This window comes from Chiloscyllium plagiosum, unplaced genomic scaffold (genome assembly GCF_037043375.1).
Source record: "Chiloscyllium plagiosum isolate Xiang-an unplaced genomic scaffold, Cpla_swu_hap1 HiC_scaffold_16, whole genome shotgun sequence".
In the NCBI taxonomy this organism is placed as follows: Eukaryota; Metazoa; Chordata; class Chondrichthyes; order Orectolobiformes; family Hemiscylliidae; genus Chiloscyllium; species Chiloscyllium plagiosum.
The window spans coordinates 35,737,584-35,759,650 of record NW_028270154.1 but is presented as its reverse complement, the minus strand read 5'-3'; the positions used below and the strand labels follow the sequence as shown (position 1 = coordinate 35,759,650).

The window sequence follows — 22,067 nt, the reverse complement described above, 5'->3', positions numbered from 1 at the left end:
TAGTCCCACCTGCCAGCACCCGGCCCATATCCCTCCAAACCTTTCCTATTCATATACCCATCCAAATGCCTTTTAAATGTTGCAATTGTACTAGCCTCCACCACTTCCTCTGGCAGCTCATTCCATACACGTACCACCCTCTGTGTGAAAATATTGCCCCTTAAGTCTCTTTTATATCTTTCCCCAAATGGGGAGGTCAGTGCAGAGAGAGAGAAAGATGCCCACATTGCTAACTGACCGAGTTAGCAGTTACTGCCTTTGCTGATGAATTAATGTATCACTGGACATCGAAAACTGTGTCTGGGAAAATTAAAAAACAGTGAACTCCATATTTGATCTTGGAGGAACCTGTTTGGAAGAAGTCACAGCACAGAAACAGATAAGTGGATATTTTAAGTGAGGATTAAAGTAAGTCTGCAGTAGTGAGCAGAGTGGGTTCTTTCTTGATTATATGTTTTACTGAGCTATGTCCCTTTATTAAACTTAAAATATAAGCCATAAGTATTAATTTAACTTGAAGCAGTGTTTTGGAGAGGAATCAAGATAGTGCTATTTTCTGGGAAAGAAACAAAAATGGCCCTTAGTAGAGTGATATGCTCTTCTTGTCGAATGCAGGAGTTGAGGGAGAGTTTACGTGTTACTAAGGATTATACCTGCAATAAATGCCGTTGCTTGCAAATCCTATCAGATCAAATGGATCAGTTGGAGAGACAGTTAGAGGCAATGAGGAATTCACAAGAGCAGAGGGATGTGATGGATGGCAGTTATAGAAAGTAGGGGGAAGGTCTCAGATACAGTCACAGAGAGGTTAACTCCAGGAAAGGTAAGAGAGCGAGGCACCTAGCGCAGGTGTGTTCTGTGGCTATCCCCATTTCAAGCAAGTATGCTGTTTTGGAAAATGTAGGGCGTAATGGATTCTCAGGGGAACGTAGCACGAACAGCCAAGTTTCTGGTATTGAAACTGGTTCTAATGTAATGAGAGGTACATCGGGTTCCAAGCATTCGATTGTGTGAGAGGACTCTCAAGTCCGAGGTACAGACAGAACTTTCTGTGGCCAGCAGTGAAAAATCAAAATGGTGTATTGCTTCCCTGGTACCAGGATCAAGGATGCCTCAGAGATGGTGCAGAATGTTCTCAAGGGGGAGACGGGCCAGCAGGAGGTCACTGTACACAATGGAACCAATGACATAGGAAGGGAAAAGATTGAGATTCTAAAGGGAGATTGCAGAGAGTAAGGCAAGAATTTAAAAAGGAGGTTTTCGAGAATAGTAATATCTGGATTACTCTCGGTGCTACGAGCTAGTGAGGGCAGGAATAGGAGGATAGAGCAGATGAATGCATGGCTGAGGAGCTGGTGTATGGGAGAAGGTTCACATGTTTGGATCATTGGCATTTCTTCTGGGGTAGACGTGACCTGTAAAAAAGGACGGATTACACCTGAATTGGAAGGGAACTAATATACTGGCAGGAAGTATGCTGGAGCTGCTCAGGAGGACTTAAACTGTTAATGTGGGAAGCAGGACCCAGGGAGATGGTGAGGAAAGAGATCAATCTGAGACTGGTGCAGTTGATAAAAGAAGTGAGTCAAACAGTCATGACAGGCAGGGGCAAAGCAGAGAACAAGGTAGGACTGATAAATTAAACTGCATTTATTTCAATGTAAGAGGCCTAACAGGGAACTCAGGGCATAGTTCGGAACATTGGACTGGCATATCATAGCAATTACAGAAACATGGCTCAGGGATGGATAGGACTGGCAGTTCCAGGATACAAATGCTACAGGAAGGATAGAAAGGGAGGCAAGAGAGGAGAGGGGAGTGGTGTTTTTGATAAGAGATAGCATTATAGCTGTACGGAGGGTGGATATTCCCAGTGGAGTGCCACAAGGATCGGTGCTGGGTCCACTACCTTTCATCATTTATATAAATGATTTGGATGTGAGCATGAGGTATACTTAGTAAGTTTGCAGATGACACCAAAAATTGGAGATGTAGTGGACAGCGAAAAAGGTTACCTCAGATTACAACAGGATCTTGATCAGATGGGCCAATGGGCTGAGAAGTGCCAGATAGAGTTTAATTTACATAAATATGAGGTGCTTGGGAAAGCAAATCTTAGCAGGACTTATGCACTTAATGGTAAGGTCCTCGGGAGTGTTGCTGAACAAAGAGATCTCGGAGTGCATGTTCATAGCTCCTTGAAAGTGGAGTAGTAGATTGACAGGATAGTGAAGGCGGCGTTTGGTATGCTTTCCTTCATTGGTCAGGAGTTAGGAGGTCATGTTGTGGCTGTACAGGACATTGGTTAGACCACTGTTGGAATATTGCATGCAATTGTGGTCTCCCTCCCATTGGAAAGATGTTGTGAAACTTGAAAGGGTTCAGAAACGATTTACAAGGATGTTGCCAGGGTTGGAGGATTTGAGCTCTAGGGAGAGGTTCAATTGGCTAGGACTGTTTTCCCGGAGCGTTGGAGGCTGAGGGATGACCTTATAGAGGTTTATAAAATCATGGATAGGGTAAATAGACAAAGTCTTTTCTCTGGGGTGGGGAAGTCCAGAACTAGAGGGCATAGGTTTAGGATGAGAGGGAAAAGATATAAAAGAGATCTAAGGGGCAACATTGTCACACAGAGGGTGGTACGAGTAGAATAAGCTAGTGGAGGCTCGTACAATTCCAAAATTTAAAAGGCATCTGGATGGGTATATGAATAGAAAGGGTTTGGAGGGATATGGGCTAGATGCTGGCAAGTGAGACTAGATTGGGTTGGGACATCTGGTTGGCATGGACGAGTTGGACCGATGGGTCTGTTTCCATATTGTACATCGCTATGACTCTATGACAAATCAAAGATGATCCCTGGAGGAGTCCTTTCAGTTGCTTGCTCATCCTTCACAAAATGTGAACCTGCTAGTTTGGTTAATATTCTTGGAAACAGTTTTTGAATCTGCTCCAGTGCCTGCATATCCTTTCCAAATGAGACACCGGAATTGCAGAGAACACTCCGCAATGTCCTTCAAGATTCAAGGCAAATTCAGTGCAACACCTCTACTTTTTAATTCTATCAATCTAAAAATGAAACTATGATTCAGCTTGCCTTTTTAACTACAATAGATACTTTTTGATTTATGTATTTCAATTCCTAGATTCCACTTTTTTTTTTCCAAATTATGACCTCCTTATCTCCTACGAGACTATAAAACCTTATGCTTATCCATGTTGAATTCTGTTTCGGGTCTCAATGGAAACTATAAAACCTTATGCTTATCCATGTTGAATTCTGTTTCGGGTCTCAACGGAAAGCTTAAGAATGGAAAGTTTGCAGTATTATATTATGCTGCCATGCTTTTTGAAACTGGTTGTGACTTTGATATCAAAATTAAAACCAGAGCACTGGACCTGTTTGGAATATTACAGAGCAAATGACATGCATTCTGATCGAACAGTAAATCAAATAATTGCTGAGTGCAAAACGTTCATTCCAAATACAAATACAGTCATAGAATCATAGGGATGTACAGCACAAAAAGAGAACCTTCAGTCCAATTCGCCCATATCAACCAGATATCCTAAATAAATCTCGTCCCATCTGCCAGCACTTGGCCCATTTCCCTCTAAGCCCTTCCTATTCATCTATCCTCCCCGATGCCATTTAAATGTTGTAATTGTACCAGCCTCCAACCTCTTCCTTAGCAGCTCATTCCACACCACTACGCTCTATGTGAAAAGGTTGCCCCTTAGGTCCCTTTGAAATCTTTCTGCTCTCATCTTAAACCTATGCCCTCTAGTTTTGGGACTCCCCTCTCCCGGGAAAGAGACCTTGTCTATTTACCATATCCATGCCCCTCATGATTTCATAAACCTCTACAAGGTCACCCCTCAGCCTATGACGCTCCTGGGAAAACAGCCCCACCTGATTAAACTTCTCCCTACAGCTCAAACCTTCAAATCCTGGCAACAACCTTGTATATCTTTTCTAACCCTTTCAAGTTTTAAATCATCCTTCCAAAGCTGGGAGACCAGAATTGCACACAATATTCCAAAAGTGACCTAACCAATGTCCTGTAAGCCGCGACATAACGTCCTAACTACTATTCTCAATGCTCTGCCCAATAAAGGAAAACATACAAAATGCTTCTTCACTATCCTATCCACCTGCGACTCCACTTTCATGGAACTATGAACCTGCACTCCAAGGTCTCTTTGTTCAGCAACATTCCCCCAGACCTTCTCATTAAGTGTACAATTCCTGCCCTGATTTGCCTTTCCAAAATGCAGCACCTCACATTTATCTAAATTAAACTCAGTCTGCCACTCCTCAGCCCATTGGCCCATCTGATCAAGATCGCATTGATTTCTAAGGTGACCTGCTTTGCTGTCCACTACACCTCCAATTTTGGCGTCATCTGCAAACTTACTAACCATACCTCGGTTCACATCCAAATCATTTATATAAGTGACAAAAAGCAGTGGATCGAGCGCTGATTGTGGCACATCACTGGTCGCAGGCCTCCAGTCTAAAAGCAACCCTCCACTACCACCCTTTATATTCTACCTTTGAGCCAGTTCTGTACCCAAATGGCTAGTTCTCCCTGTATTCCATGTGATCTAACCTTACTAACCAGTCTACCATGAGGAACCTTCTTGAATGACTTACCGAAGTCCATGCAGATCACGTCCATTGCTCTGCCCTCATCAATCCTCTTCGTTACTTCTTCAAAAACTCAATTAAGTTAGTGAGACATGATTGCCCACACACAAAATCATGTTGACCATCCCTCACCAGTTCTTGTTCCAATATAATCTAAAGCAACGTGAATTGATGTAACTACTTTTTGATAATTTCTATCCTGTGTTAGACACAAGCAGATGAACATGCATGCAACAATGCATGTTCTAGATATTCTAATTACCCTGCAACCACAGACATTCTCAAATTTAACAGGAAACTAAAAACCCCAGCAGACAGAGATGTCTATGGTTTTCTTTCCTGGCAATCTCAGTAAGGCTGCAGGACCTAATACATGGAAGTTGAAAGGGAAGATAGATGTCAACTTGGACTGGTTGACTTGGGCAAATAATTCAAACCATCCACTGCAGCAGTTTAAGGAGGCAGTTCACCTCAACCTTCTTAAAGGCAGCTGGGTATGGGCAATAAATGCTGGCCTAGTCAGCGAAGCTCACATTCCATGAGCAAATAAACAACATCATATTTATCCAATGATTCCATTTCCTTTCTGCCTTTTTTCTATCCTCCTCTCATCCAAAATAATTAACCAATAAACCTGGAAATATTTTCCAAATAAATGTTCAATCAAGGGCTTAGGCTATTTGGACACAAAATGATTTCTGGCATTAACAAGATTTGGGAGTGTGCTCAATGCCTTGGCCAAGAGGTGTCCCCCAAGCAATACTACCAAACCAGTCAATATAAGAACAGAAGAACTAGAAGCAGCAGTTGACAATTCAGCCCCTCAAGTCTGCTCTGCTGTTTGGTTCGGCCATGGCTGATATAATCTCAGCCTCAACTCCACTTTCCTGCCCACTCTCCATAAGCCCTCAACATACTCCTAGTTAGAAAATCTGTCTATTTCATCCTGAAATTTATGCAATGTCCCAGCATCCAAAATCCTTCAAAGATGCTGCTGTGTTTAAAATGTTGACTATGTGACAATATCATTGCAATTCGAAGTAATTCATTGGAAACAATGCAAAAACTGGATTAAAAATTTTACCATCATCATCCTCAAGGCTCCATTTTTTGCCCTGTTTCATCTCTTCAAGTTCTCTCTTTATTTCACCAATGTTTTCAACGACCTTTTTACGCTGTTCTTCTCTCCATTTTTCAACACGTTCTTTCCGTTTTCTCATTTCCTCTTCCAATTTACTTTGCTCAAAATTCTATTAGAATTGATGAGATTTTGATAATTAAAGTTAATTAATTTCAATATGACAGCAAAACTTCTCCATTAGCCTTTACTCTGTTAGCTAACTAACTAACCAGTTAGCACTAACATCATGAGTAATTGCATTTCTGAAAATGAAAGCGAAAAATGACTAATTTGCATTACCTATTGGACTCAGGTTCTAAACATTCATATTTATACAGCATATGCATGCTAATGCAAATGTAAAGATCGAAAGATTCCCTCCATCATATGGTCAGAAATAGGGATGCTCACTAATGATTACACAATGTTCAGCACCATTCGTGACTCCTCAGATAGTGAAGCAGTTCAAATGCAACAAAATCTGGACAATATCCAGGTTTGGGCTGACAACTGGCAAGTAATATTTTCACCACACCAATGCTAGGCAATGCCCATCTCAAATAAGGGACAAAATAACCACAACGCCTTCAAATTCAGTAGTGCTGTCAATGGTAACATCCTGGGTATTACCACTGACCAGAAACTCAACTGGACTCGCCACATAAATACAGTGGCTGCAAGAGCAGGTCAGAGGCTTGGCACACTGCAACGAGTAACTCACCTCTTGACTCCCTAAAGCCACCATCTCCAAGGCACAAAAAAGGAATGCGATGGAATATTCTCTACTTGCATGGATGGGTGCAGTTCCAACAACACTCAAGAAGTTGGACATCATCCATGACAAAACAGCCCACTTTATTGGCCCTACGTCTACTCCCTCCACCACTGACAGTAGCAGCAGTGTGTTCTATCTACAAGATCCAAAACTACGACCATTTCCATCTCGATGGACAAGGGCAGCAGATATATGGGATCCTCACCATCTTCAAGTTTCCTTTCAAGTCACTCACCATCCTAACTTGGAAATATATCACTGTTCTTTTACTGTCATTGGGTCAAAATCTGGACTTCCCTCCCTAATGGCACTGTGGGTCAGGTGGACTGCAGTGGTTCAAGAAGGTAGCTCACCACACATTCTCAAGGGCAACTAGGGATGGGCAATAAACGCTGGCCAGTTAGCAATGCCCACATTCCACAAAATGAATAAAATAAAGACAAACTGATGATGGAAAACAGGTTTGGCAGCATCTGGAGAGAAATATAAAGTTAACATTTTGATGCAAATGACTTTCCTTTGAAAGAGGAGCGGGGATCACCTGAAAGTATTGTCGATATAAATCAATGATGATGTTAAGGTCACATTCAGAAACAGACGTTAAAATACTGAACAAGATCCTTTCTTTGTTGGGTAATTTATTTGCAAGATGCAGGATTATAGATTATAGATTTCTAACAATGCCCAAGTTTTCTTCTGTTATAGCCTTTTGAATACCAACTAAATGAAATTAATCAAATAAAGTTAACAAGCAACAGCTGTTAAAGCATTCAGGATCCTATATATTTGCTTTTAAGATATTTTCTAAAGGTAGTTTAGGGATGTCTCACCTCCACAGCTCAGGAGCAGGTGGAGCTTGATCCAGTCCTCCTGGCTTAGAGGTGGGGACACTGTCACTGTGCCACAACAGCACAAACAGGGCTCTCTCAAGGATATTTTCTAATTGACATGTTAGAGATGTTATTATACACAACTGCAGCAGGTGGGATTTGAACATGTGCCTCCTTGCTCAGAGATAGGGACATTACTAGTGTGCCACAAATTTCCCAACAGGGCCCTTGTCAATTGTTAACAAAATAACAGCTGTCACCTGTGTATTTTTAACAACATCATCATCAACCACGAACAGGAGCTTCTGTGATGCAGGAGTAGCTCTGAGCAAACAAACTCTAGTTTGAGTCCCTCCTGTCCCAGAGGTGTGTTAGGAACTGATTAGGAACATCCAAACATTAACAGGCATAAGGGATTCTTGACTTTATTACACAAACATCATGGCTTGAGAGTGTGAAGAGAAATCCCAAGCAAAACTGGAATTTCTCCCATTTTTCACCACTGAAACTCTTTCTTTAGTGGTTAGCACTGCTGCCACACAGCTCCAGAGACCCGGGTTCAACTCCCGCCTCAGGCAACTCTCTGTGTGGAGTTTGCACATTCTCCCCGTGTCTGTGTGGGTTTCCTCCGGGTGTTCTGGTTTCCTCCCACAATCCAAAAAAATGTGCAGGTTAGGTGAATTGGCCATGCTAAATTGCCTGTAGTGTTAGGTGAAGCGGTAAATGTAGGGGAATGGGTCTGGGTGGGTTGCGCTTCGGCGGGTCGGTGAGGACATGTTGGGCCAAAGGGCCTGTTTCCACACTAAGTAATCTAATCTAATCTAATCTAAAACCTTGCTAGACTTATAAAATGGCTGATGATGATTGCATGATCTCATTTCTAGAAGTTTCTGAACCCCCTGCATTGTATAGATATCCAACTAAAGCTGTTAATGGACTTGGCTGGAAGCAATTGGCTCATTACAACTTGGACAAAGGAAAGCATTCAAAACACTATGTTTAAAATTAAATTTTCCTAGATGAGTGCAACTCCAACAATTTTCAAGAAACTTGACACAATCAGGGTCAAAGCAGGTCACTTCATTGGCAGCACATCTGCAAATAAAATCCAGTCCCTCCACCACAGAAGTTTAGTAGCAGCAGTGTGTACCGTCAACAAGGCACACTGCATAAATTCACCAAGGCTCCTTAAGCAGCATGTTGAAAGTTCCATGACCATTGCCACCTAGATGGACAAGGACAGGAGAAACACAGGAACACTATTATCCCTCCAAGTAGAATTTTAAAAATATCATTGCTCCTTCAGTGCCACGGGGTCAAATTCCTGCAACTCCATAAGGGCATTCTGGATATATCTACACCAAATAAACTACAGCAGTTCAAAAAGGCTGCTCACCTCCACCTTCTTAAGGGCAACTAGGAGTCAGTCACCAACGTCTACAACCCATGTGAGAATTAAAACAAGTTACAATGCTTTTAATAATTAACTCTTTGCTTTGTAATGAAAACTCTGGTGATGAGATAACGCTATACTGTCAGCTTAATGACCTTCTAACTGGCCCACTAAGCTGTGTCCACAGCAAGTGAAATGCTTATCATGGTTCCATCTCCAATCCAAGCTTGTTGAATTGTTTAAGTATTGGCAGTGTCCCCACCAGAGCCAGGTAGACCGGGTTCATGTCCCACTTGCTCCAGAGATGTGCAGTAACATTTATGAGTAGGATTATTAATAATGCCTACGATTCTGGGATTCTAACTCAACTGTTGCTTGACCTCAGAGGAGGAGAAGGAAACCAGGCTCAGTTGACAACATATCTTGGACTGTCTACTTCTATATTTAAGCTTATGGCCAGAAAGTAGCCTAGATTTTATTTGCAAGAAGGAAATCTAGCAGGTTCAGCTCACCAAGGAAACTGATTGGACATTGACCACTGGAAAGTTGAAAGCCACATGAACTGATTTTTAAGAGCTGTGGATTTACCAAAACTTGTGAATATAACCTAGCTCCTCTCCTGTCTTCCTTCATTTCCAGAGTGCTTGTATATATGGATGGAGTAGCAAAGCAATTCCCCTACACTTTGACTTCATTTTTAAAAACTCAGAATCCAAAATTCAGGGTTTGATTGATGCACTTTGGCCCACCTCAATAATAGCCAGGAATGAAAATGGAAAGGGCTGAGTCAAACAATACTTTGCTGTTTTGGGCTTCAGAAGGGAAAAGACATCATAATTGAAATTCATCCCATTCCCTCTTTATCCATGATGCAAGCAAAGAAATTAGGATGAACCTTTAGAAGGCATTGATTTGTCTCCAACTGGAAGGTTGTGTCCAATTGTAGGTACCCAAGAAAAGATTTATGAGAAGGTTTCCAGAGATGAGGGACTTCACCTTTACGCAAGCTGGGAAAAAGAGCCATACTGCACTTGGAGCGTTAACTGTTTCAGTCCACCAGATGTTGCCAAACCTGCTAAGTGCCTTCAGCATTCCTTCTTTATTGCAGGTATCCAGTATCTGCAGTAGTTTGGTTTCTTTTTAAATGATAGGCTGATTAACTGGTTAATCATTCATTGGTGTTTTAGGGTGCCTTACTGAATGTAACCCGGTTTTCACTTTTCTCTACACTCAGGAGTACTTCATTGGCTATAAAGCACTTAGGGCTATCCTAAACCTTTGAAAGTTGTTAATTAGGTAAATTCTTTATTTCACTTACACTGACATCTTTGTCATCATCTTTCTCCTCTTTTTTCTTCTCTTTGACAGCCTCATTGGTGACTTCTATGCGGTCTTTAGATTTTGATCTGAAAAATACACATAACACAATTATTAGAGCCACCGTGTCAGTCTGGTGTGAACATGCTTAAACTGAATAATTTGAACATTAGTTTTTTTAAACTTTCTTAAAGAACATTAGCTAAATGAATCCTTTATCTAATGACCATTCTATTTTCTTAGAGAAATTTTGTACTAATGTAATAAAATACAGTAAAGACAAAATATTGGAAATATTGGGCCCCTTGGTGAGATATTTTTATCATGGATAGTCACAGTGAGGTGCTGGAAGGCTGAAGATTGGCTAACCTGGTGACACTAGTTAAGAAAGGTGGTAAGGAAAAACCAAGGAACTACAGACTGATGAGCCTGATGTCAGTGGTGGGCAAGTTGTTAGAGGGAATCCCGAGAGACAGGATTTACATGTATTTGGAAAGGCAAGGACTGATTAGGGACAGTCAGCATGGCTTTGTGTGTGGGAAATTATGTCTCACGAATTTGATTGAGTTTTTTCAAGACGTAAAAAAAGAGGATTGACGAGGGCAGAGTAGTAGACATGATCTATGTGGACTTCAGTAAGGCATCTGACAAGGTTCCCCATGGGACTGGTTAGCAAGGTTAGATCTTTTGGAATACAGGGAGAACTAGCCATTTGGATACAGAACTGGCTCAAAGGTATAAGACAAAGGTGGTGGTGGAGGATTGCTTTTCTGACTAGAGGCCTACGACCAATAGAGTGTCACAAGATTCGGTGCTGGGTCCACTGCTTTTCATCATTTATATAAATGATCTGGATATGAACATTGGAGGTATAGCTAGTAAGTTTGCACATGACACCAAAATTGGAGGTGTAGTGAAGAGCGAAGAAGGTTACCTCAGATTACAACGAGATCTTGGTCTGAGGAGTGGTAGATGGAGTTTAATTTAGATAAATGCGAGGTACTGCATTTTGGAAAAGCAAATCAGAGTAGGACCTATACACTTAATGGTAAGGTCCTAGAGAGTGTTGCTGAACAGAGAGACCTTACAGTGCAGGTTCATTGTTCCTTGAAGGTAGAATTGCAAGTAGATAGGATTGTGAAGTCGGTATTTGGTATGCTTTCCTTTATTGGTCAGAGTATTGTGTATAGGAGTTGGGAGGTCATGGTGCAGCTGTGCAGGACATTGGTTAGGCCACTTTTGGAATATTGTATGCAATTCTGGTCTCCTTCCTATCGGAACGATGTTGTGAAACTTGAAAGGGTTCAGAAAAGATATACAAGGATGTTGCCAGGGTTGGAGGATTTGAGCTATAGGAAGTGGTTGAATAGGCTAGGGCTGTTTTTCCTGGAGAGTCGGAGGCTGAGGGGTGACCTTATAGAGGTTTATAAAACCATGAGGGGCTTGGATAGGGTAAATAGACAAAGTCTTTTCCCTGGGGTCAGGGAGTCCAGAACTAGAGGGCATAGGTTTAAGGTGAGAGGGATAAGATATAAAAGAGACCAAAGGGGCAAGTTTTTCACACAGAGGGTGGTGCATGAATGGAATGAGCTGTCAGAGGAAATGGTGGCGGCTGGATACAATTGCAACATTGTAAAGGCATCTGGGTGAGTATATGAATAGGAAGGTTTCAGAGGGATTTCGGTCAAGTGCTGGCAAATGGGTCTAAATTAGGTTGGGATATCTGGTCGGCATAGACAAGTTGGGTCTGTTTCTGTGCTGTACATCTCTAAGACTCTATTTAGAAGGCCAGGTAGCATCTGCACAGGGAGACTCAGACTTAATGTTTCAGGTCAGTGACCTTTTCTGTACTGACCGAAGGTTAGCAACCAGAAACATCATATCTATTTTTCTCCTCTTAAATGCTGTCTAATCCAAGCATATTTAGCATTTATTGTTTTTCATTTCCAGCACTTGCGGTATTTTCTTCTGTATCGATAAATTATCATTTCAAACAATCACATTAGTGCTCCAAATTAAGTTAGTTTGATGCACATTAAAGCCTTCTCTAAGTTTTTTTTTGAACTTTGTAGGCAACTTAACATACCATAGCATAACATATCAGCAACAGGAGTTGAAATTAATGCTGCTTAATGTGTACATTACTGAAAATTCAGAAAGCATCAGATCTAGGATGAGGCCTCTTGAACTTCTGGACACAGAGATAGATGCCCAGCCTATTTATTATACTGAGTCGAAAAGAGTGTGCTAGAAAAGCACAGCAGGCCAGGCAGCATCCGAGGAGCAGGAGAGTCGACACTTTGGGCATAGGCCCTTCATCAGCAATGTGGGGAATGGAAGGGGGCTGAGAGATAAATAGGGGGGGTGTGGAGGGGGGTAGCTGGGAAGATAATAGGTAGATGCAGGTGATAGTGTTGGTTGGAGGGGAGGGTGGAATGGATATATGGGAAGGAAGATGGACAGGTAGGGCAGTGCCAAGTTGGAGGGTTGGATCTCGGATGTGGTGGTGGGATGGGAGATAAGGAAACAGGTGAAGTTGACGTTGATGCTTTGCGGTTGAAAGTACCGGGGTAAAAGATGAGTCGTTCAACCCCACCGCCCTGTGACGGACCACTTCAACTCCCCCTCCCACTCTGCCAAGGACATGCAAGTCCTGGGCCTACTCCGCTGCCAAATCCAAGCCAATCACCGACTGGAGGAAGAACACCTTATCACCTGCCTTGGTACCCTCCGACCACACGGCATCAACGTCAACTTCACCAGTTTCCTTATCTCTTCTTCCCCCCATCTCATCCCAGATCGAACCCTTCTACTCAGCACTGACCTACCTGTCCATGTTCCTTCCCACCTATCCACTCCACCTTTCCCTCTGACCTATCACTATCACCCTCCACCTGCATCTACTTATCACCTTCCCAGTCACCTTACCCACACCCCAACATTTATCTCTCAGCTCCCTTCCACCTTCCCCCATGTCCCCCCAACACCCCCCCGCCACCTTCTCCCTAACCCCCAACCACATTCCTGATGAAGAGCTTATGTCCAAAGCGTCAACACTCTTGCTCTTCAGATGCTGCCTGACCTGCTGTGCTTTTCCAGCGCCACACTTTTCGACTCTGATCTCCAGAATCTGTGGTCCTCGCTTTCTTTCAGTATTTATTGTACAGACTAGCCACATAATCTTGTCTAAATCATATTCATAAATTTAACCTCTCGTTTCATTCATTTGTGATGGAATGCTGGCATGACCGGCTTTCCAGCATTTATTGCCGATGCTAATTGTTTTGGAGAAGTTTGTGGTGAACTGCCACTATAGACGGTGTAGGGAAGGCACAATGCTATTACGAAGGGAGTTCCAGGATTTGACACAATGACAGTGAAGGAATGGTGACAGTTCCAAATCAGGATGCTGAGAGTTTTGGAGGGGGACTTGCAGTTGTTGTTGTTCCCATACATCAGGCACTTCTAGGTAGTAGAGGATATAGGTATTAAAGTGCTATCAAGAAAGCCTTGGTGAGTTATGATGATGCACCCTGTAGATGATTAACACCATATATCATGGTGAAGTGTGTAAGTGAGTGAATGGTGAAGTTAGTAAACGGTGTTCCAATCATGAGGGCTGCTTTGTCTTGGAATGTATCAAACTTGAGTGTTGTTGGAGATGCACTCATCCAGGCAAAGAGACAGTATTTCATCACAGAAGGCTCTGTGCAATAATATTTCTTCCAACTTTTATGCCGTGAATTAATGCCAATTTAATGCCACCTAGTGGTAGATCCACGTCTTGCAATAACTGGATTCAGACTGATCAAATCCTGCACAACACTGTTGAGACATTAATTATTGATTTTTTAAAATCAATTTTGGTTTGCAGCTGTGAAGTTAAGCTGAGAGCTGAAGATGACCTTTGGATTGTGGGTAGCAGCAGTTCTATTTCCAAGGAAAAGAACAAAGTAGCATTTGCTTATGAGTCAGCTATAAAGTAATTCCAAGTCGCATTTCTTGTTTAAAAAAAGAAGTGCTTTAAGAACACTTCAACTCTGGAGAGATTTTATGATCCAGCAGATGTTGAATGTTAACTGGGATCTCATGGGAAGATGGTCAGTCTGGCAGGGAGAGGCCAGAATTTGAACTGCTTTTCTGAGTCTATTTGGATCAGAAGGATCGTGACTGCAAAAGCTACAGGATGGTGGTTACACTCCTATTATCAACTTATTACAAGTTCAGAGAAAAGATTCTCAGTTATAAGAACTGAGTGAATATTCCTCAAAGCCTACTGAAGGTATATTCTTGAATAGATGTCATCAGAAATTAAGCAAGACACAATTCCATGTGCCAGTGATGTCATGGATTTTTGAGTCTGCCTAAATGAGCTGGCCAGTTACATCTCTTTTATTCTTCCCTTTTGATTTATCCTTTCACCGTGGCTGTTTGTCTATGTGAAAAAATCGGCGCTGAATTAAAGATGAAGAGTCACAGATTTTAAGCGTTAGGTCTGCTTCGTTCCCACAGATGCTGCCAGCCTTGCTGAGTTCTGCCAGCTATTTCTGTTTTTGTTTCTGAATTAAAAAGGATTGGGATTGAATCATAGACATTAACTAGATGACCTTGTGATTTAACTTTGCTCTGCTAAAGCTACTGTATTCTGAATAAATTGTTAAATCTTTTGTTTACGCTAGAAACCCAGTGTCTGGTATCAGTTATTCTCAAAATTTGGTACAAGATATTCAAAAAATCTGTTAAGGAACCATTAGGGTCCAGTTTGAGAGTCATTGAGTATTTTAGTTTACTGTGTTGCTAATACAGAAATATGGAGGCTGACTGATTTGGCTGTCTGTCCCCATATCGTCATAACATCTGGATAGCCAGATTTATGCAGATGCTATGAAACATCAGTCCTAGAAATATACAGAACAACGACGTTATCCCGTTGTTAGTCCAGCTGGAATTTTGAGTTTCCTGGGGTAAGAGTGTTGCTGCCCACTGTAAATTGCCCTTGCCCAGCTGCCTTCCTGAACTGCTGCTTCACCTGATGTAGGTACAATCAGGGTGGTTAGAAAGATATTCCCAGGTTTTACAGCCAGAATAACAGTGAAGGAATGGTAATGTCCCTCTTCATCTCAGAATGTGGGGCATTTGGAATACAAAATACAGGTGCTGACATCGCCATTTATCTGCTGTCCTTGTTCTTCTAGGGTGGTCCAAGTCATGGGTTTTTGATTTTTATTCATTCACAGACTGTGGATATTGCTGGTTAAGTCAGCATTTATTCCCTACATCTGGCCGCCCTGATAAAGATGGTTGTGAGTGTCGTCTTGAACTGCTGCAGACTTTGTGGTGTAGAGACATTGCTGTTATGAAGGGTTTTTACCCAGCAACAGTGAAGGAATGGCAAAATGGTTCCAAGTCAGGATGGTACATGGCTTGGAGGGGAAACCTGCAGGTGGCACTCCCACTCCCAGATGGCACTTCCAAAGGAAGATTGGTAGTTGTGATGTATCTTGAAGTATCTGCTGTCACTGTGAACAGGGCAGAATATTTATGATGGTGGACAGGGTAATAATCAAGTGGTGGAAATGTGTTGCTGGAGAAGCGCAGCAGGTCAGGCAGCATCTAGGGAACAGGAGAATCCCTTCTTCGGCTAATGCCCGAAACGTCGATTCTCCTGTTCCCTAGATGCTGCCTGACCTGCTGCGCTTCTCCAGCAACACATTTCCATCTCTGATCTCCAGCATCTGCAGACCTCATTTTCTCTTCAAAGATAATAATCAAGTGGGCTGATTTGTCAAGGACGATGTGAAGTCTGATTACTGGAAGTGGCAAAAAGAAAAGTATTCCATCCTACTCCTGAATTATGCCTTGTATTGACAAAAAGGCTGTGGAGAGTCAGGTAATTAATTCCTCACTGCAGAATTCCCAGACTTCAACTTGCTCTTGGAGGCACTGTACTTATATGGCTGGCTCTTTCAATTTCTCATCAGTGGTAGACCCACTGATAGTGGTGGATTTAGTGAAAATATCATTGACACTATAGGGAGATTTGTTCTTGGTGAAGTTATTTATTGCTTCGCACTTGTATGATTCAACTGTCACTGATCAGCCCAAGCCAAAATGTTGTCTGGATCTTGTTGCAAATGAGTAAGGAATGTCTCTGTATCAGAGGAGTTATGAATGCTACTAAATATGACCATCTCCGCTTGTAGTCTTATAATGGAGAAAGTTATTGATACAACAGTTGAAGATGGTTAGCCTGGGAACACATCCAGTAATATCTTGGACCACAACCATCTTCATTTGTCCCCCAAGTATTGTTCCAACCTTATAGAAGTTTCTTGCTGATTCCTATTCATTTCAGTTTTTTTAGGGATCCTCCATGCCATATTTCATCAAATGCAGATGATAACTCAGTAGATACTGCTTGATAGGAATAATGACACCTTTCATTACTTGCAGATGATTGCCAATGTTATGGCTGTATTGGCTATGGGTGGACTAGTTCTGAGGCCCAAGTCCTCAACACCCTAGCTGGGATGCTTTCAGGGCCAGAGCCTTTGGAGTCTCCAATACCTACACAGCCTTTTCAATATGTCACATGAAGTGAAACCAATTGGTTGAAGACTGAATCGGTAATGCTTGGGACTCGGGCAGAGATAGAGATGGATCACCCATTTAACCCTTCTGACTGGAGAGATTTGCTTATACTTCATCCATATCATGTTCATTGATGTGCTGGGCTTTCTCATCACTTTTCAGCAGTGTCCTCCTCTCAAGTGCTTAATTGTCCACCACTATTCACAACTGGATGTGGCAGACATGCAAAGCTTTTTTAATCTTCTGATTGCAGATTGCTCAGGTCTGTCTATCGCATGCTGCTTTGATTTAGCATGCATGGAATCTTGTATCAGAGCTCTGACTGGTTGGCACCTAATTTTTGGGCTTGTCACGTGCTGTTTTTACCATGCTCTCCTGCATTCTGCACGGAATGGAGTTTGATGAAAGGAAATGAGGGACGTGTCAGGGTATGAGGTTACATATTGTGGCTGAGAACAATTTTGCTGATGACAGCCCACAGTGCATCGCGGATGCCCAGTACTGAGCAGCTAAATCTGTTCTGAATATATCCCATTTAGGACAGCAGTACTGCCATTAAAAAAAAGATTGACGGTACCCTCAATATGCAGACATGACACCAGACATACAAGTACTAAGTAAGGGACACTCTCACCAACTCTGTCATGGACAGGCGCATCATTTGTCATAGGTAGTTTGGTGAAAACAAACGTCAAATGGGCCTTTTCTCTCACCACCCAATTCTGGCTCAGTTCATTAGATACACCCTTCAAAACTTAGCAGCACAGTCAGAAATGGGGCTAAAGGGCAGTTAAGAGTCAACTATATTGCTGTGCACATTGTGTCACAATTGGATTAAAAAAAATAGCAGATTTCTTTCCCTCAAAGGTCATGAGAGAATCAGTAGGGTTTTTGAACAATATGGCAATTTCATGTTTGCCATTACCTAGACTAGCTTTTAATTCCTGTTTCAGTAGTTCATTGAATGTCGACATGGCAGGATTTGAAAACCTGAAGGACATTAGTCAAGGCTAGTTGATTACTCAAATCAGAGTACGGAACTTGATGGAAGATTGATACACTTACAAGATGATTCTGTAGAACTAACAGAATGAGCAATAGATCCATCTTATGTATAGAATGCGTTCAAGAATGATCAGCTGCACCAGTGTTAATAATATATTTCCACACATTTCTCCCTGCATAACTTCCTCAGGCTAGCATCAGCATCAAGAGATGGTAAAACAAATAGGGAGTATAATAGAGGTTCAAAGTGAAGCATCTATTAAAAATAAATCATTAACACAAAGTTACACAAATAGTAAGGAAACTGAATTATCAAAGCCCTCTAATTCAGCATAATAATTACCAAAAACACTTCTCTTTTTGCTGATGGAAGGAAGATATTTATTCAACAGAATATAAGCCCTCGTGTAAATCAGCTTTGCATCTGACTCCATACACAATTTCAACTAAAGAATAAACTTTGATCTTTAACTGCCCTTCATTTGATATTCTACACTGTCAAATAATACCCATAATCTTCTGAACCAATACCTTCTTTCCTTGCTCTTACTGCGGCTTCGAGAGCGTGGTTGAGAATGTGACCTACGGCTTCTGCCTCGGCTTACTGATCGTCGTTTTTCACGGCTGCGAGATCGCCTCCTCTCTCGACTCCTGGAACGTCTACAAGATGGAAGTATTTGATTTTATTGATTGGAAAACCAAGAAACAATCTTAGCATAGTTCATTTATTTAGTTTTCTATCAACTGAGTGGGAATCTGAACATTTCAATCTTATATAACCATGGCTAAGTTCATATAGTCGGACATCTTTCCCAAATTGAGTTTCAATTTGGTATGGCATTAGCTACTCCTATTATGAAAACTTGCTTACAGTTAATATTTGCTATTTCCTCAACCAACTGCATAATACAGGAGCCACCTGTAAAAACATATTAATATTTTTAATATTGTACAGCATTGATAATGTTATTTAAAAGAAACTAAAACTTGAAGTTAGAAATAAAATATATCCTGAACGGTACAAAGATGAAGTTGCATTTGTGTAGCAATTTGTAATTTTAGAATGTTAAAGCATTTCACAGCCAAAGCATTTTTGACTTGTATTTACCATTGTAAGTAGGAAAACGCAGCAGTCAATTTCCACTTCTCAAGATCCCACAAACAGCAATGAGATAAATTACCACATCATTTTTTTTGTTTGAGATTATACTGGCTGTGTGTTAAATACTGGCTGGGACACTAGGCAAACCTCCCCACTCTTCTTTGAAAATGAATTTTTTAATGTTTATCTGAGGGACAGGAATCAGTGCAACTACTCATCTAAAAAAAAAAAATCACAATCCAACAGGTTTATTAGAAATTATAAGCTTTCGCAGCGCTGCTCCTTCATCACCCGATGAAGGAGTAGTGCTCCGAAAGCTTGTGATTTCTAATAAACCTGTTGGACTATAACCTGGAGTCGTGTGTCCACCCCAGTCCAACACAGGCACCTCCATATCACATCTAAAAGATGACACCTTCAGCAATGCTGCAAAATCAGTACTGTACTGCAGTTTTAGTCTACTAATTGCGTTCACCACACCGTGAAGTCTCATTACGTTCACATGTCAAGAATAGGGTCTAAACCAAGAATTCCCTTATTGAAAAAGGTCAGAGTGCTACTAATAAGCTAAGACTAAACCCTCTAACCAGCTCATGCAGTAGTAATTATGGGGAAGTTTCAGTGCTTGCTTCCATATACTTCCAAAACAAACAGAAACCTTAGACTTTCGCACATGGCAAGTTTAACATAGAAAGACTGAAGCTGTTGTCAGTGACTCTATGCCTGCCCTTGAGGTTTACCATTAAAGACTTCCCCAGATGGCAATCATTGAAATCACTGAACTGATGGGAATCAGTTTTACAGTTTTGCTGTAAAACCCTTGAAAAAAGTACACCTTGTTGAATGAGATGCAACAGAGCTTTTTCTCTGGTGCACTAAGTTTGTAAGTATCGATAAGCCTCACTGGTCCTAGACAATGTTATATTCGTGGAACATTTTTCCATCATAATTTTAAAAATTGCTTTAAAAATATATACTTTGGGTTATATCATAATCCCATGCACATGTCCCAACCATTGTTTTGCTTCCAAAAATCTTCACGAAAAGTGAAGGATAATCAGTACATTTTACTCCCTGGTTTGCTGTCTGTGAGAATATTTCAACGTGATTGGCTGCTTACCCGACTTGATGACATCACTGTTGGATGTCTGGAGATCCCTTTGACTTTGCGTCAGGTTCAAACTGACGTTGGGAAAAGGGAAGTCCACGCCACAGAGATCACAAAATCTTTGTGGGTAGCTTTCTTCAAAGTCAGCAGTCGATTAACTGCAAAACCTGGTCCTAACATTAGGTAAAGTTTAAATGGCTATCTACTCACTTTGGTGTGACCACTGACATTCTGCATCTCTGTGGTATTCTGTGTGAGATAAAATTAAATAAACAATTGGAAAGAAAGTGGAAAATAGCACACAATCAAAAATAAGTTATACTCAGCTTTACATCTTGCATTAGACTATATAAAATGGGCTAAAATTTCATCATTTTTTCCAGGGATTCAGTGTGGCTGCCATTTGTTCCATAAATTAGGAACAATAACCACATTTTTATTACATAGTGCTTTAAGACATTATTGTATTTTCCAGATTCACAAATCCGTGAATCCTGTATTTAGAAAGCCAAACCACAATCTACAAAATATAAACAACAAAAGGAAAACCAGCGGGACAATCACCAGGTACTATTCTGGTGACAGTCAGTTTCAGAGTAACTTTGGCATTGGCTTTGTTGCTGAACAACCTCTTTGCCAACATTGGGACATTTTATATGTTCACCCACAAAAGATTTATTGCCGAAAAAAATGAATCATCCATCAAATACCATCAAACTTAAGCAAGTGTATCAGATGTGTTTTGAATTACCATATGGCAGTGTTCTACAACAGACTGATCACAAATATGGAACTTCAATCTGATTTATTGTACTCCACTAGATCAATTTGATCTTTAACTGAAAGTGTGCACATTAATGCAAAGTAAAAACTTATATTCATGCAAACTATGCATATTTCAATATTGTCATTGATATTTATGGAATGCAAAGGACATCTTAGACTGAAAAAGAAAGACAGTTGATCAAAACACTCTGCAATGGCATAAACTAAACAGTAATTTATGCCATAATCTAATAGAGCACACACTAAACTATTTACTATATTCTCAATGGAGGAACTTTTCTTCCAAAAGTACAAGACACCATCCACCGTTACATGTAAAATGTATCCCAAACAATTCTAGTATTAACAGCCTAGCAAGGCCACTGTACAGATCATAATGGATCACTTGCATAAAAATACTCACTTGAGTAGTCCTGGCAATGCTTTTTCAGTATATTTTAAAGTATGCCTATATTTTAAATTTTGTCAGACAGTTTACTTTCCACATTTCTATCAAATACTAATTCAAAATAAGGTACTAAAAATATTTTGACCATATCAAAAGTTCTAGCATAGGCCTTAAAATGTTAACATTCAACTCATTAAAAGATAGCAGGCATAAAAAGTTTATAGCTTTTAAAGTTATCAGTATTTCACCATTATTGATATGTAGATCAGAGATGTCTAATAAATTAAAACCAGTTGACAATAAGCTATACAGAAAAACTGTTCTTTCATATAAAGTAGGTTTATGTAAGTAGTCATAAAGGCTGTTACTTGCATAGGTTAAAAATACAAAGCATTAGAAATACTCAGAAGGTTGGACAGCACCTACGTAAAATGAAACAGTTAACATTGAGTCAAATATAACTTTTCTTCATTCGTTAATTGTTCTGACTGAACTGAAGCTGCTAGGCCTGCTCAGCATTTCTAGTACCTTCTGTTTTTATTTCAGAGTTCCAGTATCTAAACTGTTTTGATGCTATTTGCTGCTATAAGCAATGTTAAATGCCAAAAGTCCACATCAGTATCATGCATAGTACCATATACAATTGCAAATATTGCTCTGCTCAAAAGACCATGCCAAATCTACTTTACAACTCGACTTTTGTAACTGAGTAAAAAATATATAATTAAATTTAAAACAAAAAAGGTACAGATGATGACAATATATTTAATTTCCTTCAACTGCAAATATCCAAAACAGAGAACTCAAGTAATCAATGCAAAAAAAAAATTTAAGAGGGAAACGTGATCAAACAAATATCAAGAACAGAATAAACTGTTTATTGGAAATAGCATCCACTAACAGGATACTTCCCCATTCATCAAGTATCTTGTTATGGTCATCAAGTTATTTCAGACTTCCTAATGTTCTTTTCCTTTATTCTTCTTCATTTCTGTGGGGTT

At 40.7% G+C, this 22,067-nt stretch overlaps 1 protein-coding gene across 2 annotated transcripts in view; it reads right to left on the bottom strand.

Moving 5' to 3' along the window:
- The window catches only part of ddx46 (DEAD (Asp-Glu-Ala-Asp) box polypeptide 46), a 69,528-nt gene that overhangs the window by 37,069 nt on the left and 10,392 nt on the right, over window positions 1-22,067 (bottom strand). The window contains exons 3-6 of one of the 2 annotated variants that reach the window (XM_043703462.2): window positions 20,103-20,141; window positions 18,214-18,342; window positions 10,088-10,175; window positions 5,736-5,901 (exon numbers count right to left, since the gene is read on the bottom strand). In XM_043703462.2, coding sequence (XP_043559397.1) covers window positions 5,736-5,901; window positions 10,088-10,175; window positions 18,214-18,342; window positions 20,103-20,141 — 422 coding nt within the window. The remainder of the gene's footprint in view (window positions 1-5,735; window positions 5,902-10,087; window positions 10,176-18,213; window positions 18,343-20,102; window positions 20,142-22,067) is intronic. The other variant, XM_087995285.1, reaches the window with a different exon arrangement.